We start from the raw sequence: 17,512 nt of genomic DNA, 5'->3' as shown, positions 1-17,512 counted from the left end.
ATATATTTACTTTTTTACCGAAATTCTTGAAAGAACATTGACTGTCTTACGTAGTCTGAAGCCATGAATTTTAGCACATTTGCCTAACAAACACGGGCTCTACAAAAAGGAAACTTAATAATTCATGTACTAAGAAGCAAAATAGAGGATGAAATTTTGTAATATAATTGTATCAGTACCTATACCTTGGCATCTTAGCTCTGAATTTAGGGAAACATCTGGAAACCGAAAAAAAATCGTCGGCTTTATTCGGGATTGACTTCAAATGTCAACATAACTAAAAAATATAATTGACGTACATAAAGGTCCGAGGGGTTGTTCACCTGGGCACTTCCCCCAAGATTAATGTCTTGAGACCCCGTACAATGACTCCCGCGCACATGGCCTGACATTTCTTAACCCCGTGGAGTTTTTTCAACTTCCTCCCTTATTATCGTCTTACAATAATTATGAAGCAGCACGCGCCCGAAAGGTGTTTAGAGAAAGCGCTAATGAACCATTTATTTGTGTTCCAACTGAGTAGCCTTTGTGAGAACATAGGATTTTTTCATTGTAATTGCTTTTTTGTTCGAAATAAACAGCTTGACGATTATAAGTGGCATAATTATTTAGCATACATAGGATTTTTAAGTAAGAGCTGAAAAAAACTAGGAAGACATTTCAACGGGAACAGCAGAATATAATACTGAAACTAAACATTAAATACTTTTACTAATCAAGTACCTAGATCTGAATTAAGAACTTTTTAAAATGGTAGTGTAAACACGATGTAAGTATATAGAAACATAATATTAATAATATTAGTAATCCGACTTCTAGCCATAATAAAACCCAAGCTACTTTAGACGTTAGAATTCTAATATGAAACGTGACGACATCTCATAAAGACAACAGATTGGTCAGGGGCCTCACACAGGAAGATGCTGTGTTTATTATAACGGGGTCATTGTTCCAAGCGCCAGGGCCTGAATTGCCACAGTTTATCATATTATCGCAACCCGATACGAATGAAAATGTTCCAATTTCTAAATAGTTTACACAATAGTTTAATAGCTGAAATCTATTTGACCACTTATCGTATTACACAATTCCCATGATGAACATTTTAGTGACTTTCAACTTAATTTCACTACTTTTAAATCAGTTAAATCAGTTTATTTCTATGTCATATATGCTTTATTTTATTTCTAGTAATCATCCTTTCAAGTAATTCTAGTTAGGTATAATTTCATTAGGTATAATTCATACTTCTTTTCGTTTTGGTTACTAGTTAAGTTATGGTTTTAATATTAAATAAGAGTGCTCCTGGTTTATTCGTTATTTTTGGTTGAGAAAAATGTAGTTTCTTGTGTTTTCTTTTCAATCTAACAAAAGCCTTTTATTAAAAAGTTTCAACAAAACTAATTGTTTGTAGATTTTGTAGTAGGTCCAAAGTCAACTAGTGATAATTTAAGAATATAATACAGTTTAAGCTCCCCACATTTATGTAAGCACCCCATATAATACCGGAATGTCGGTTTCCTTGAAGTGATTCTTATCAAACCCCAGTCCCATGCTTGAGGCACCGCAGGGTAGACGCCAAGGCCCGGGAGTACGAAAATAGGCCTTCGGGTGACGTAATCACTCGCTGGGACTAAAGAGGTCAATATGTTAGCAGGCTGCGCTTAAGTTTCTGTAAATGTGACTGAGCAATCATGCGAGACGTAAACATCCGTTCGAAAACTTTGGAACTTCTTGGCCGACTTGCCCGTGGAATGAATTGCCTTATTTTCTCTGCATTTCATTTAATATCTATTTGAAAAGCAATCATATATGCACTGTATACTGTAAGTGTTTACTAATTCAGTTTATTAGGTAAATAAACTTAAAACAGCCAATAAACCGTCCTTATTATGACCGCGTTCTTCCTAATGAAGTTGCTGAACATCTTTGAAAACACTGAGGAGAAATCTTAGACTAGATTCGAATTCAAACTTACAACATGAAGCTAAAATGCTATTCAACATTGAAGATGTCCTTGCCACAGTACGCAAGAATTATTTTATGAAACTTTGAATTATTCTCGTTATGTAAATTCTTCAACCAATGCTTATATTTTGAAAAACATTTTAAGAGGTTCCACAGATACCTACTAATTATGCATGAACCTGACTTGAGTTTGATATGGAACTTCAATACCTACTTGTATATCAGTTCGTCGAAATCTCGAGCAATCTCACTTACCAGTTCCCTGAGATTGTGGTTTTAGCCAATCAGCTGCAAAAGTAGTAGCTCAAAAACCAGCATTCAAAGTCAACGACCGGTGGGTAGTGATGGGAATATGTTTTCCTAAAGAATGTGGTCCCGGACAATCGAGTTCCGCCAAGTCTCGATCGCAGACTGTAGTGTGTCTCGGGCAGGTGATACGCCATCTGGCCGTACCACGTGTCAATGCACAACGAATTTACAACACTATAGCGATTGACAATTATCGGAAATTTGATTTGTCGAACGGTTCCCGGAGCGGGAACTTTTTGCACCTTCGAAGGTGTTGTCCTAATTGGCGATATCGGGTTTTAATAGAACCTTTTTGTTAGGGAAATCGTTTTGATAGGCTCGGGTTTTATTTATGACATATTTTAAGTTCATTAAAAAGATATAAAAAATGTTTAAGGGTTTTTTAAGGTATTTGAAGTTGACAGATGGTATGGAGCGACAGCTCCTTAAGTGCGATGAAGAATTAACTGCTTGACGAGCTAAATGCGAGTGATTAGTTGTTTCAATTAACAAGACCTAAGTATTTAAGTCTTGAAATTCTTAAGCAAAAAATATGTTGGACTGTAATCACGTGATAGTTCAAGGATGTTTTTTTTAGTAACTTCCAAGCAAATTAGCTAACGAGTAAATGATCGAAATATTTCAACAATATTTTTATAAAGGTTTTAAATATATTTTTATAAAGATCTCCATTTATCTAGGATCTTTCTTTTTGTATCTACAGATAATTTTAAGCGTCTAGCTCGTATAGTATTTTCAGTTTCTTCTATCAATTTTACAAATATCAAAATAATATGGTATTTCTTATTTAAAATACTCCGCTAAGTTTAAAATAAATAACGCGTTGAACAGTCATAATCCCATACTAGCATTTCCTTAGTCATGCCATGAACATATATAGACGAAATTACACTAGAACAACCAGACCTTAAAACAGTCCCCGACAAGAATCCTATCGCCCTATCAGACTGTGGTCCTGTTATTAGAGAATAATAGGAGGTCATTAGAGAATAACCCGATGTAGAGAATAATACTAGGGATAGTAGAAACAAAATGTAAATAGAACAAACTTCTGATACTAATAAATTGAGTAGGTTTACTACGGACTACTGCGCCACGAGGATCATCTATCTACAACACAATGCATAGAATCACCAAAACAATTAATCAAATCAACTCGTCTCAGTACTCGGTACCCATATGATTAGAGAGCCATTGCCAAACCCCGCACACCGATACAACGACGCGCTCCCATCCGCGATATCGATTTATCGGCGCGGGAGTGCACGCGCCATCTGCGCCCCCACGCATAATGCCGCGTTGATTGCGACGCAGCTGCGGTGTGATGGGCTGGTTTGTGCTGGGGTTAGGTTCCGTATAATTCACAGTACATGAAGTTTGAATGAGTTTTCCAATGTCACGTCATCAACCCATTATTGTCCCACTACTGGGAATCGTCTCCTCTTAGAATGAGAAGGATTAAGCCATAGTCCAACGCGCTGGCCTAGTGCGTATTGGTAGACTTTATATACCTTTAAGATTTTTTTTATATCCTGGTAGAAGATGGTAGAATCCTTTGTGGTTCGACTCCGGCGGCACCACCGCCACACTCATCTGTGGCCGACCTTAGGTAGGAATATCTAATCCTATCTGGAGTTGATTACAGATGTCCATGGGCAGCAGTAGCAACTTACCATCAGGTGGACTGCATGCTCGTCTGCTACTCCTATATTATAAAAATAATATATATAAATCTCTCAGGTATGCAGGTTTCCTCACGATGTTTTCCTTCGCCGTTTTAAGCAAGTGATAATTAATTTCTAATACGCACACGTTTTCTAATTGCATCTTAGATAACGTCTGATCAATCTAATTTTACAGCAGTAACATTGGCAAGAAAGAATAGGTTTATCCTAAGTAAGGGTCTTCACCAGTTGAAGATCTTACTTGATCAGGTCAGATGAGACTTCCTTTTGACGACGGTGATGTCCGATGTATAAAAATGCAGATATCATTTTGCTTTGCTTCATGCCTGAAAAGATCTATTTGCACCCGTGAACATAATGATGAAAATATCGTTTTTATAAAACATCTCTTATGAAAAAAAACAAATCTGTTTCTTTAACAAGGATCCAAAATTCTACAATTCATTGATTTTGGTTCAATGTAACTCAAAACGGAACCCTTATAAAAGTCGGGAGTAACGTTACACAAAAAAGGCGACCTATAGACAAAAAATACGATCGTAATGTAAAGTATTATTCGTCGTAATATTTACTGTGTATCAAGCCCTTGTTTTATTTCCTGTTATTATCATGTTTCCGATGTTTGACTGTGTATCCTTTGAAAGCGGCATTCTATTACACTTTGTACTTCAAACATTTTATTTTTCATTTGTCTTTAATACACCAAATACCTTCATAATTTTATCATTGAGAGCAATAGCTTGACTGGACCTATATCTACGCTAAAACAAATTGTTTTACCCGTTTAGTTTAGTTTAGTTTAGTTACTATCTGTGCGTGTTTATGATCACAGTAGGTGAGATAAAAGAGATGTCAAAGGTAACTGTAATTGCTACATATCTCACTAACACTGATTGCTACCTATCTTATGTATTAAATCATTTATTGGTCTCCTACTACATTCACGGGAAGAAGAGTAGCGTTATTCTAAGCCACCACACGGAAAAACACCACATAACAAATTGTTATTTGCTGTGACATACACAGTGCACATATACAAGGCTAGGCAGATTGTAACACTGCAAATCAAAAAGAAACTTCTAATCAAGAAGCGCAATTCAAAATAAACTACTTGGTAGCTATTTGTCGCCTAAAAACGTCGTTTTAAATACCAATATCATTAGGACAATTACTTAAATTCACTTGCATAACACTGTTAGTGCATAAAACTTGTAATGGTTATCCATAATTATGTCATATTCATTTATTTATACTAAAACAACAGTCGTAAACAAGTGCAGGAAAAAATAGGTACAGCTCTACATAAAAATATAAAGCAATGTTTTCCTGCTAACAAAGATATTAATACAACAATCTGGTCTGTTAAACAAACACTAATGGATTGCATAGTTTCACAGAAGTCGTATTTTATAATTACAAAGGTGAGGATATAAAAATGTTATATTTATCCTCCCACTTACCTTACACTGTAAAGTGGACATAGTACAGTTAGGAAACAGAATACGATAACTTTTAGACTCCTTGTTTGCTTGCTTGAGTTTTGTGGCGCGCTAATCTCAACAATTGCTAAATTAATGTGAATGTAGATTTGTAAAATGTTGAACTATGAATGTTGAACATTTACACCATAATAAATTAAAAAAGTCATCAAGGCGAAAGTGATCAGAGTTACCAACCAAGCAAAGGGCAATGTACTTTGAATGATTATAAAATGGTTCTTAATTCTCACAAAAATCCAGTTTCTATACAAAGCGTCGTAAAGGATGAAAGTGGGGTTGAACAATAAAAGCATAACAACGGGGCTGTGACTTACAAAGCAAATTGCACAGTGCACTTGCGATGGTGAAATGTAGCATGAGCATATGCAGTAAAAATAGTAGCCATAAAGTTATATTAAATCCCATGTAAGATTCGGATAATATAAATCCAAATGGATTAAGAACGAATTATTTTAATTATTGACATTGATATAAATAGAATTTAAGTGATGTTAGTAGGTAAATTGTTTCTAATTACTAAATTTGCACGCCGACCCGGCAGAATGAAAGAAAATTTGTAGCTATAAGACCTTTGTTAACCTTATTCGATGCAAATAAATAATTATGAATTATGGAAACAATTGAAAGTTTTATTAATATGGCAAGTTTTATTAATAACACTACACCTTAAATTTAAAATATTAATATACTTTGGTTTAGAAATATTTTTCCTGCCACTAATAGCTTTGAGTTAAGTTGTCGCAAGATTAATACACTTCTAGATTTAATCGAGACTTGTGAGGGTATATAGTTGCGATTGAATTGAAAATAATTATACATTTAAATCTATACAAATGCATTTAAGACGAAGATTCCAAATGAAGCAAAAATTTATCTACGTTTAGAAAAAAAATACGAATATAGTTTTGTTAACAAAATCGGCATTGAATTTGAGGTTTAAGGATCATATTCTTAGAAGCATTATTTAGTTACATCCAGAACAATCTAATCAATCGGATCTTTGCATTAGGGGTCGAAACGTCATGGGAACGATACAAGCGCATCACCGCATCTGTTTGTATATAAAATTGTACGACAGATATAATGACACGTATGCCTCTATGCACCAATGAACTGCCCTCCTTGCCTTTGTCCGAGCATGCAGTCCCCCGTTTTTAGATCGTGGGAATCCATTTACCTGTAATCAACACGTGCTACTTTCCCAACCTTATCACGATACAAATACAGTGCTTCATTTGAAGCTTGGGCTTACAACGTAACCCCTTTTAATTATAAGAGCAATAAATTACAATCAGTATTTTGATTCCATTCACGCATGATTTGGTAATTCTATGGAACATTATTTCGATACCTCGAATACTTTTATGTCTGTAGCGTAACCAATTTTTTTATTGATAGCGAATAACATAGATCATCTTTTTAATATTTGCCGCGAATTTATACATAGTCTTTAATGTAACAATTATTTATGGTACTTGAACATTTATTGCATAATAACAATAGCCTGCCGTCGGATACATCATTTCCTTATGACGGATATAAGGAACAAGGACTTCATTGATTCATCGTCCATCGGCCACTGCAGGGCTAAATCGCAAAATATTATAGGATTAGGTTTGGTATCAAACTTCTCAAACATATTATTGGTTTCCGTCACCATGTTTTCTTTCATCATAGAACAAGAAACGAGCAATTTAGGCAAGTAATGTAAAAGAGAAACCTGAATCTTTATTCTTCCAAACACAAGACTAGATTGTTATTAGCAAAATCATCTGACTTTCTGGCCTTATTTTTATTCCTGTTACTTTTAACACTTTTTCGTTAGGTCACACGCCCTCAACTTGTTGAACCATGACATGAAGACGCGTGCAATATGGGCGTCACGGTTGTTGGTGCCTAAACGATGAACATTAAAGGGAGAATAACATTAATACGATTTGTATGTGATATTAATTGGAGCAGTTACCGATTACATGCTTTATGGTGCTATGTTGTTAATTATATCCTTTGGGTTTTTGTGCGTTAGATATACAATTTAATACTTGATTAGTTTTATCAATCTATTTCTTTTCTAACCCTTTATATTATACGATTGCTCCATTACGTTTTTTCCAATGCGATTTGATGGAAAAAGATACAATGTTTTCAAAGCGTTTATGTGATCTCCGAAGAAGTTCCAGAACGACCTGGACCAACGTCATGACATACCTTCCGAAGAAAGGAAGCGAATATGAAACATTACCACTAGCGCGGGATAAGTGCAACAACTACCGATCACGCATGAAGTTCCTTAACTTTGTACCCGTGAAGTTAAATATTTACAATTTGAGTATACATTTTATTGCTACTACCGGCTATAGTTTAAATGTTGAAGCATCGAAACATCTTTATGGTTGATAGAAAGAATACAAAAACTCAAAACAGAACCCCAAGCTATCCTAAAATCAATAACTCAAACAAGACATTACTAAAAGCTGTTTCTATTTCTGTTCGCTTATAAAAACCAAATCTTATACACTCAGTAAAAACGAATATTGAAATTATGATATAATTACACACACATACAACAGAACCCTTAAAATCGATTTCAAAAACACCATATGTTCAGAACAATTGCGTACAAGTCAACAACCCTCATGCATGGTAATAGGCCATGATACCACAGAAATTTCCTTAAAACAGTAAAACTTATCTATAATATACGGGCTCTTGAGGATATTTACTACTTAGTTTTAATGGCGTACGTGCCCGCATAGTGTTTGTTGCTTAGAAAGGTGTTCTATTTCGTTTTCATACTTTATGGATGCGGTCATTCTGTAGGGGCAGGTTAATATTCTATTATGTAGCGCAAGGTATTTTCTTTCTGAATTAAGTCATGAGCAAAATACATGAGCATTCTAGGAATATAACATTTTTTGAGAATTACTTAGCACTGTTGTGTAATTCTGCAAAATACTAACACGAATTCAAAACAATATGAAAAATAACTAAACAATGAAACTTGACCACCGGGACGGTAATTATACCTACCTATCTTATGTATGTATGTGATAATAGAATTCTTCGCCTTGAACGGTTTATTTCGTCTACAAAGACGAAAGTGCAACGCCAGGACTTCGACTTAGAAATTATAAATCTTGATATTTCTAATAAAGAACATTCCTAAATATATATTTTCTGTTCGCAACTTCAACAGCCTACATTCATTGTCATTTCAATGTAACGAATTTATCCGTGAAAAGATGTCAGTACCACTCATTTCACCTCCAATTAATTTGTTCGAAACTGATCACTTGTACGTCTCCGAAGTAGGATGCCTATAGAAACAAGTTATATTCAAACCTTTCAATCTTCGTCAGGAAGGGGAGATCCAACTTGTACTATTCAAAGGAGCAATGGGTCCAAAGTGGTATTCGATCCCTTCACTCTGAGCCCTTGTTGCAACCATTGAACCTCCCGGTTGCTCGTATAGCAACTATTAACATACAAACAATGAGTGTCTGTGTGTTACTTACATGTTACTTATTAAGTAGGTACTGATTATAATGAAATAGTACTCATTAAAACTCGATGATTATAATTGTTCATGAAGAATTCTGTTGGCATCTTTGTTAACAGTGCACACTTGCACTGTCTGGATATCAAATTTACAAGAACTTCGAAATGGGCTCCTAGTTTAGTTTAACAATAAGTTTTAATCTGAATGCTGTAATTTTCTTGTAGTTTAAGTTTTTGGGTCATCATTTTTATTTTTAAGTTACATTAATTATAGCCTCGTACCTCGATGATTTAGTTTTAATTTTTCGAAAATTTCTATAAAAGGATATACCTATAAAAAAAATATTATGTATTACTACAAAAAATACAACTTTAACTTTTCCGCTTGCATTACATTTGAAGAGTTAATGTAACGTAAACATAGTATTCGTTTCAATTTCAACACGTAACATTACACATTACATACAAAACACATCTCCATTATTAAGTTACGTTTGTGTTTCACCCCGGATACAATAGATCAGAAAAAAGACAGAAACAGCTGACATGCGCACGCGCCGAGTTTAATACTCCTACGATTTCACTGATTTAATGGACAGGATGATCTTTTGTCATAGATTCACAGCTTATCTGTCAACTTGACATAGGTTTATACAGGATGAAGACAACTGGTTAAATAATTAATTATAGAAATAACTTTAAGGACATTTCTAGTTTTATTTTTCTGTAATATTATGGGATTGTTCTATGTTCGAAGTTAATTAGGGCGCTTATTTCGTTCGATATAATGTGATTTAGCAGAATGGTAGCGCTAAAGTAGAGCACAGTTTAATATTTCTAAACATAATTACATATTTATAAAAAAATATGACACATAGCTATTTTGTGAATGAAATAATTAAACAAACTTAATTGTACTTTATTGTTACATTATTAACGATTGGATACTATTTACTACATGCTCTATATTTATAGTACATATAAAGGTTTACAACGTGTTTTCTCAGATTTTTTCTCATCATTTCAGATAACGTATTCCCATCAAACTCAATTTACAATAAAGCGTCGATAATCCAGTTCCTTATTCAGCAAAAATCTTTACGAACTTTTGCGAAATCATGACAACCTTGATGAACTTTGACACTACACAAAAATACCCATGTTATTTATTCAAAACCAAAAACGAACCTTCCCCGTAAAAATTGCGAATCTGTCTGTATGCACAAAGACGCGAGGCTTTTGTTCGCCAGACGGAACCCAGAAATAATGGGGTCCCAATTTCTTGGGGGTCCAAGTTCATTGTAAGTGTATTTCTTAGTGTACCCCAAAACAGCTGGTCTATTCAGTGGCATTTTTTATGTCACGGCGGCCTAGCTGTCTACCTACCACGTGGCGACACCAATGTATGTATGTAATACATATTTTTTTTGTCCGGAAATATGTCAGTTGTTAGTTGGTTGCTATCGAAAATAAGTACAGAATCCGAGTATACCTTGAAGCCTTCCATATATTCCATCAATACATTTTAAAGTCATGATTTAAGAAAATATTACAGAACTTCAACATACATGCGAATTTTTCTGAGCCTAAAAAAGTCATCATAATGCCTCTCCCTTAAAATTCCATTAATTTACAAATTGTTTCCATAATTATTTTAATCAGAAATGGCGTATCTCTTGTAGACATAGGTATTTCCCACTCACAGTCACATGTTATTAGGAAGGAAAAAAATAAACATAAATGCCGACAATTTGGATTACAATATTTATTGAAACAAGTCATATTCATAAATACATACATAAATTAAACGTGGGGTCTAAGATGCTTGATTGTTATTAAAATTGAAGATGTATTGACGTGCAATCTACAATGCCCATAACTCTACAAAATGGGGCGTTCAATCAATAAATAATTCATAGCTCTATCGCAGTACTTAAAGCGCCTAGAAATGTCAACTACGGTTAGTAAAAAGTTGATGTAATGTTTATTAACACATAAAATATCCATTCATTAAAGAGACTTCTCCATGAACGCAACATTCCTTATGAAAAGGCCTTAAGATTGAAAATTGGTTGGATTTTGTACCATCACAAGATATACAGGCTTTGTCTACGCAATAAAAGTGCAGTTGCATCGTGTGAAAGTTTCGTCCTATACCAACCCCAATTACGTAGCTATTCATGGGTGGGTGCTTAGACGCGAGCTAGAAAAATATCGATATAGTTATTTTTGTTATTCGATATTAAAAAATCTTTATTAAATAAGTATAATTATTTAAAGTAAATCATAAAAATATTAAATCGTAAAGATAAAAACTTAAAAAACATGTCTGCTTTAAATAATTATACTAATTCTTTTATAAAGTTTGTTTAAAAAACAAGTAAGATAACATTATATTTAACAGCTTTAAATTTTGGCTGCCTATTTTTATTGGTTTATAATCTTGTATTGTTTTAATTTATATTTAAAATAAAAATAAGTACCTAAGTAGGTAATAAGTTTTAACAAAAACGTGCTAAAAATTATTTCGTAAAATAAAATACACTATACGGAAAATGTTATTTAGTTAACTAACTATTAATCCTCAAATGTTATTGATTTCCGCACACAACGATAAGCAATTAAATTAATTAGATATTTTAATAAATATCAAACCAGCACTCATTTAACTCACCGAGTAATATCGAGCGTGAGTTTGTTTATGTATTACATCTTTATCGATAGCACCAAAGGTCATCACTGGTTCGCACCTTGAGTTCCGACGGCAGATGGTCGTGAGGGAATAATTGCTCGGGGGTGCCACCCTCGTGGTCGATAACCTCGGGGGTTGCCGGTCAACAGTACACGGTACTCACGGAAAAGGCGAACGTAATTAGTATACACGCGATTACAGTATGTGGAATACAAGTATTTTTTACCGGTGGCAATTAGTGGCGGTAAATGTCATTAGAAAATAAACAAGCTGTGTTCGTATAAATAATATTGAAATTTCATATAAATTATATTAGATGATATCAAATATCTATGAAGATCATACATGTGTCGGAAATATTACATTTAAAATTTAATGCCTATTGCTTTTAAATAAATTCCGTAACTAAAATATCTATGATTAACACAACACCATCTAGGTAATTTGTATTTCATTCATTCTTGCTTGAAATTAATAAGTTGTTGAACCATTTCATATGGCTTCATACGTCTACTACAAAATTTTATATAATATAATACCTAGGAATATCCGTAGAATATTCCTAGGTACTTTTTAAAACACCATGTATAACAAAAGCTAAAACAACAATTCAAAGCGGAAATGACACGATGATTACAAGTTAGGTAAATAAAATAGGTAGCCAAAGATTAACGTCAAGGATCATGTGGAATACTTAATTGAAAATTTGAATTGTGGATTGTTGTATGACTTCATCCAGTGTGACTGAATTGTGTTAGGGTTGTCAGATCAGCTTACTCATAAATATAGGTAATATGAAATTGAACATTTTTTTAAATATTTTATACTTTCTACCCAACTGCTAATGGTAACGTGTTTATGTATGTACGTTTCTTTCCTTGACACACCCTACAATTCAGACATTTTAGTGAATTTGAACATTTATGGTGACGTAGGATTCGCCTAAATTGAGCGAGGGATATAGGTTTTAGCCTGTAAATAACAGGTTTATTTGTATGAACATTTGAAAATTTTATTTCAAAGCTATTCGATTTTACACAACATACTAATTTAATTTAAGGGACAACATTTAAAAACAACATTTTATAAAAATATGCGGATTGTTACCCAAAACTTATAATAACTAAGTTTTACAAAAAAGTTACAATGAATGACTTCTCGGAGGCATTTAAACTTTAAAGTCGATTAGACAATCATAGAAAAACCGTCATAATATTTATATGTTTCAGCTTAAATGTCAAAGCGCTTTCCCACATCTGCCAGCCCTGCAACCCACCCACATTCAAGCTATCCAGACTTATCTAGCTGTTGTACTTGTAGGTAGGTTTAGTACGTGAGACCTTGGCGAATTCCAAGGTCTCGAGCGGCACGCGGGCTAGTCGAGTTGAAGGTCGGTTGAGGTCGGTTTATTCAAATTTGGCAATTGACATAGAATATATACCGCGTGGTTAAGGCCTGATGTCTTTGAAAGGAAAAATTCTGTCACCATTTTTCTAATAAAAATGGCAGAATTTTTTAAGGTTAATAAATTATCTCTGGAGCGGGTAACCCATGGACTTTTATTGGCATCTAAAAATAGAATCACTAATGAGTACTACCCTATCACAATTACGTGTGCACCTTTGATGAGACATTCCATTTAGTTCAACTTTCAAGTTTAACTTGGGTCAAGTTATGGCTACCATATATCCTTCAAATCGGAACACAGAAACGTTTATTTATTACTATAAGGCAAAAACACAAGTAACAGTGGTACTGTAGTATTAATAAGTTGAAATGAGTCAAGTCATATTGGCTACTGAAACCATTCAACAATTTTCACTGAAACATCGTACTAACGACACCAAACCATTTATCTAAAGAAAAAGCTTATCAGCTATAACTCCGTTTCCTTCACAAACTCATTATCCTAGTATAAAAATAACTAATAGGTAATCACTATCCGGTCGCAAATCGCCCGAGGGAATGTAATAAATATAATCGACTTTTTCTTCACATGTAGCAATCCATCAAGTAGTAAATAGTTTATACTGGCTACTTTTTACCCCCGGCTTCGTCTATTACCTTAATAGAATGTATGTACGTAAACGTACATATGAGGTTCAAGAAGAAAAGTATTTGTATTGAACTCCGGCGTTATCTTCAAGAACGAATTTAGTTATAAGTGACTTCAGAAACTACTTCTACAGAATGCTAATTCATAGAAAGTTACGAAAAGTTACTAGCTAAAGGAACTTTAGCGTCATTCGTAAATAGTGTAAATTCTCAAGAGGGAACCAAATCTTTAAACCTTTAATTACAAAGCAAATAGAAATGCGAGTAAAACTAAGTATGTAAATATTTTTTGAAGTAGATTCTTCTTAACATAAAATGATAATACATCGAGGCCTCGAGGGATAAACAAAAATGATGTTTAAAGCCTATCTATACTTGTTACGGCTTCATGTCGTGGATAGAAATAAGAGTTGATTAACTAGTTTTTCACGCAAAACCTGTGTATGTAATTTAGAATGAAACAAGAAAATTACAGCATAGAGTCGTCGCACGGATTTTGTAGCGCTTTGAGACAATTTTCCATATCTTTAAAATATTAATTCATCACTAAGCCTAAAATTCACATGGTCAAAAGCACCGTACTACTATACTCCGCACAACGCAAAACCCTGTGACTATAGAAAACGCTTCCTAAGAGCCGGTCCACACGGCGCGTTGCGTTGCGTTGCGTCGTCGCAACGCAAAGGTTTTGACGCATAGCCGGCCACACGGGCGCTGCGCCAACGCAGCGTTACTACGACGGAGTTGTAACGCTCCGTCATCGCAACGGCGACGCACCGTTGCGATGAGCATTTTAAGTAATCGTCGCAGTCATTCTATAGAAAGCATGGATCGGAAAAGACGTCTGGCATTGCTGCTATTACAACGTCACCGTCACAATACGTAAAAAAAAAGCGAGATCAGCTTGCGTGTGCGTTCCTTATCAACGCATAAACAACTGAGCGCTGCCGCTCCGGCGACGCAATGAGTACTCCCCCTCCCGCTTCGTCTGGTGCGCTGCAGTTCAGTCGCGTACGCGCTGCGTCGACGCAGCGCACCGTGTGTACACTATGTTTATTAGTATGTAAAACGACGCAGCCACAGCGCTGCGTCGACGCAACGCTAACGCAACGCGCCGTGTGGACCGGCTCTAAGGGAGTGTTATGGATATAATTAGAATCTACACAAAAATGCAACCATTAATTTTTCATGTAAAGATTGAATCCATTACTCGTTCAGTCTTGCAGTGTATTACACCCCATGGGTGTAACTATAATGTACAGGCCGACTCGAAGGAGAGCGAGGACTCAATTTTGTCCATCATGAGAAGAGCGTACATAACGCATACACGACATCTTGAGCCCTAAAGACAGAAAATGGATTCCTTCAAATCCGCCTTCGTGGGCTCCTGGGACGGAGCTTTCAGCGAAAGCCGCTTTCCGGCGTTGAGTGTCCCTGGCCCTCTTAGCCGACTTTTTCGCGAGCGACAATGCTTCTCAGAAGAATAACACCGCCTGCCACGACCATGACGCGAACCATACCTCCAACCTAAGCTAACCTAAACCATTCAACTTTAACCAACCATTCTAATTTACGAGTAAATTCTGTGAAGACAGTATAATATGTGCATACAGGTTGTATATGCTTACACATCTGTCAAGGTGGAAAGGGAGATGTGTGTGGTAGGATTACTTATGACTGTATATTACTAGCGCGAGGCAATTCTGCGGAGTCCTCAGGAGAATCCTGCAGTAATCAGGAGTGGCTCAACAACTCTCAACAAATCAACAAATTGATAACCATGTAGGGCGGTGACTATTAACCATCCAGTGGAATGCATGCTCGTTTGCTACTCTAATCATATAAAAACCCTGATGAAGACTTCGTACTATGGAAGCACCTGTTCCTTTCCTTGAAAATAGTAAAGTGTCCTTAAAATGTATGAACCTGTAGGGTTACTTTGGGTGGTTTCCGCATATATTAGAGGACAACTACACTCTCCTTCAAAAACTTGAGTATTTTAGTTATCTTTCCTGTGATGTAATTTCTTGTATAATTAATAAACAAAATATAAGTAGTTATGTGTCCAACATAACAAGATAACATATTTATATGTAGAGAGATACATGTTAATAATACGACTATAGATATTGCAATTTGTAAGTAACCACGAACATTTTATTTTACATCTACATATCCTTACGTTACTTAAAGAAGGTATCTACATAATTTAATAAAAAGGTGTTCTAAAGAGATTAAACATAGCAACAAAGGATTGTTAAAATCGAAAGCCGAAGGTAAACAAAATAAACTCACTTTCGACGGCGGGAGGTCGAGTTCTCGAGAGGGAAGTTGAAGGATTCACCAAAAATCCTGTATTGTAGTTCATCCTCATCATTGCTTGGATATTGCATCGCTTACACGCAAATTACGGGGCGTAACGACGAAATAAACCACCCTTATCACTGTCTAACTTTAGAACCATCGTTACAAATCATCCACGCAACATTAACTCACTTTGGTCAAACATTAATCTAAATCATACCGTAAATATTACCGCGAAATCGCAATAAGTTTTTTTTTTTATTTTTCAAACACCGGACACGGTGTACAGCCGCAACACGCGCGAACCCCGGCTGACTGAACTACCTAATGCGACTGAATGAATGGAATGAACGCAAGGCGACCGAGGCGAGCGCGGGAACCGACCACGTCCCTCACACTCCCGTCTCGCCCTGAGATTATAATAGCGGTGTAGAATTCCAAACTTAATAGCTTAGCTTAATTTAATAGTTTAGTTTTCATTCATTTTATTGCAAGGTTTCCGAGACAACTGCAGGTGTCGTATTATAATGAGAAAGTATGCGCTTTGTTATTTATTAACTTCAGAAAATTCATATCTTGAAGTGTACCTACAAAAATAACAACAACATCCTAATATTTAGTAGCCACTTAAGTGGCCTATGAGTAACTCAGCAACCGGAACTAAACAATAGGTGATAGACAGAGAATAAAGTTATTTTTCAATCGCATGGGTATGTAAAATAATAAAATAGGTACTCACTCTTGTTTAACAATAACGTAGTCTTCTTCTGCTTCTGTGGAAAGTTTCGCCTGCAAAACCTTTAGTCTCTCTATTTGGTGCTGAAGAAAGGACTTTGTTCCTACATCCTTGGCCATACTGCAACAAGTAAGAATCAAATTAATAATTTTACACCACATTCAGGGGACAAAGTAGCTTATGTTAACACTAGTAAAGTTTTTAACCTTAGTCGGCAATTTTTTTCAAAATTAGTAATCTCTTAGTAAAATTTTTCTCTAAAATTTTCACCCAAGAAGCAACCACGTCACACCTTTTTCAATACCCAGATCTCATATCTATCATACAAAGCCATAATTATCATCAACATCATCATCAGTATTAATTTTACAATAAGGAACAATAAAGCTAAGCTGTAGAGTGTAGAGGTATCACCGTCACACCTATTTCTAAATTCTTACTCTTCATTTAAGAGTGTGAATGGCGAATGTTGAGGCGCCCCAATTTTGGGTTCGGGAGGAAGCTTGTTCTTGTCCTATTTATGGCAACTTCAGATATTCATCGATTTGGTTCCAATTGCTACTTCTAATAAAACGTGGGTCCCAAAATATTTCTAGACTATTATCACTAATTGAAAGAGTGTAGGGCTTTAGAGTCCATAGCGCTGGACAAGAGCGAATTGTCATACTTCGTTTGTTAGACTAATGCGCACATAACTTAGCAAACTCAAAGGTACTTGCCTATACCTGCTTCAATAGTTTTTTACTGAATGATTGTAACATTCAGT

The 17,512-nt window shown here is 35.2% G+C and overlaps 1 protein-coding gene across 4 annotated transcripts in view; it reads right to left on the bottom strand.

The window, feature by feature from the left end:
* Positions 1–17,512, bottom strand: part of Myb (proto-oncogene like protein Myb) — a 55,757-nt gene that overhangs the window by 35,171 nt on the left and 3,074 nt on the right. For 2 of the 4 annotated variants that reach the window (XM_073090082.1, XM_073090085.1), the window contains exon 2: positions 16,750–16,866. In XM_073090082.1, coding sequence (XP_072946183.1) covers positions 16,750–16,866 — 117 coding nt within the window. Of the gene's footprint in view, positions 1–16,001; positions 16,327–16,749; positions 16,867–17,512 lie in introns of those variants that run through there. The other 2 variants (XM_073090083.1, XM_073090086.1) reach the window with 2 other exon arrangements.

The sequence above is a fragment of the Epargyreus clarus genome, unplaced genomic scaffold, assembly GCF_041222505.1.
Source record: "Epargyreus clarus isolate Ecla_fem2 unplaced genomic scaffold, WU_Ecla_fem_2.2 ptg000032l, whole genome shotgun sequence".
Taxonomy (NCBI): Eukaryota; Metazoa; Arthropoda; class Insecta; order Lepidoptera; family Hesperiidae; genus Epargyreus; species Epargyreus clarus.
Note: the sequence above shows the minus strand (reverse complement) of the source record. Positions and strands in the feature narration are given on the sequence as shown.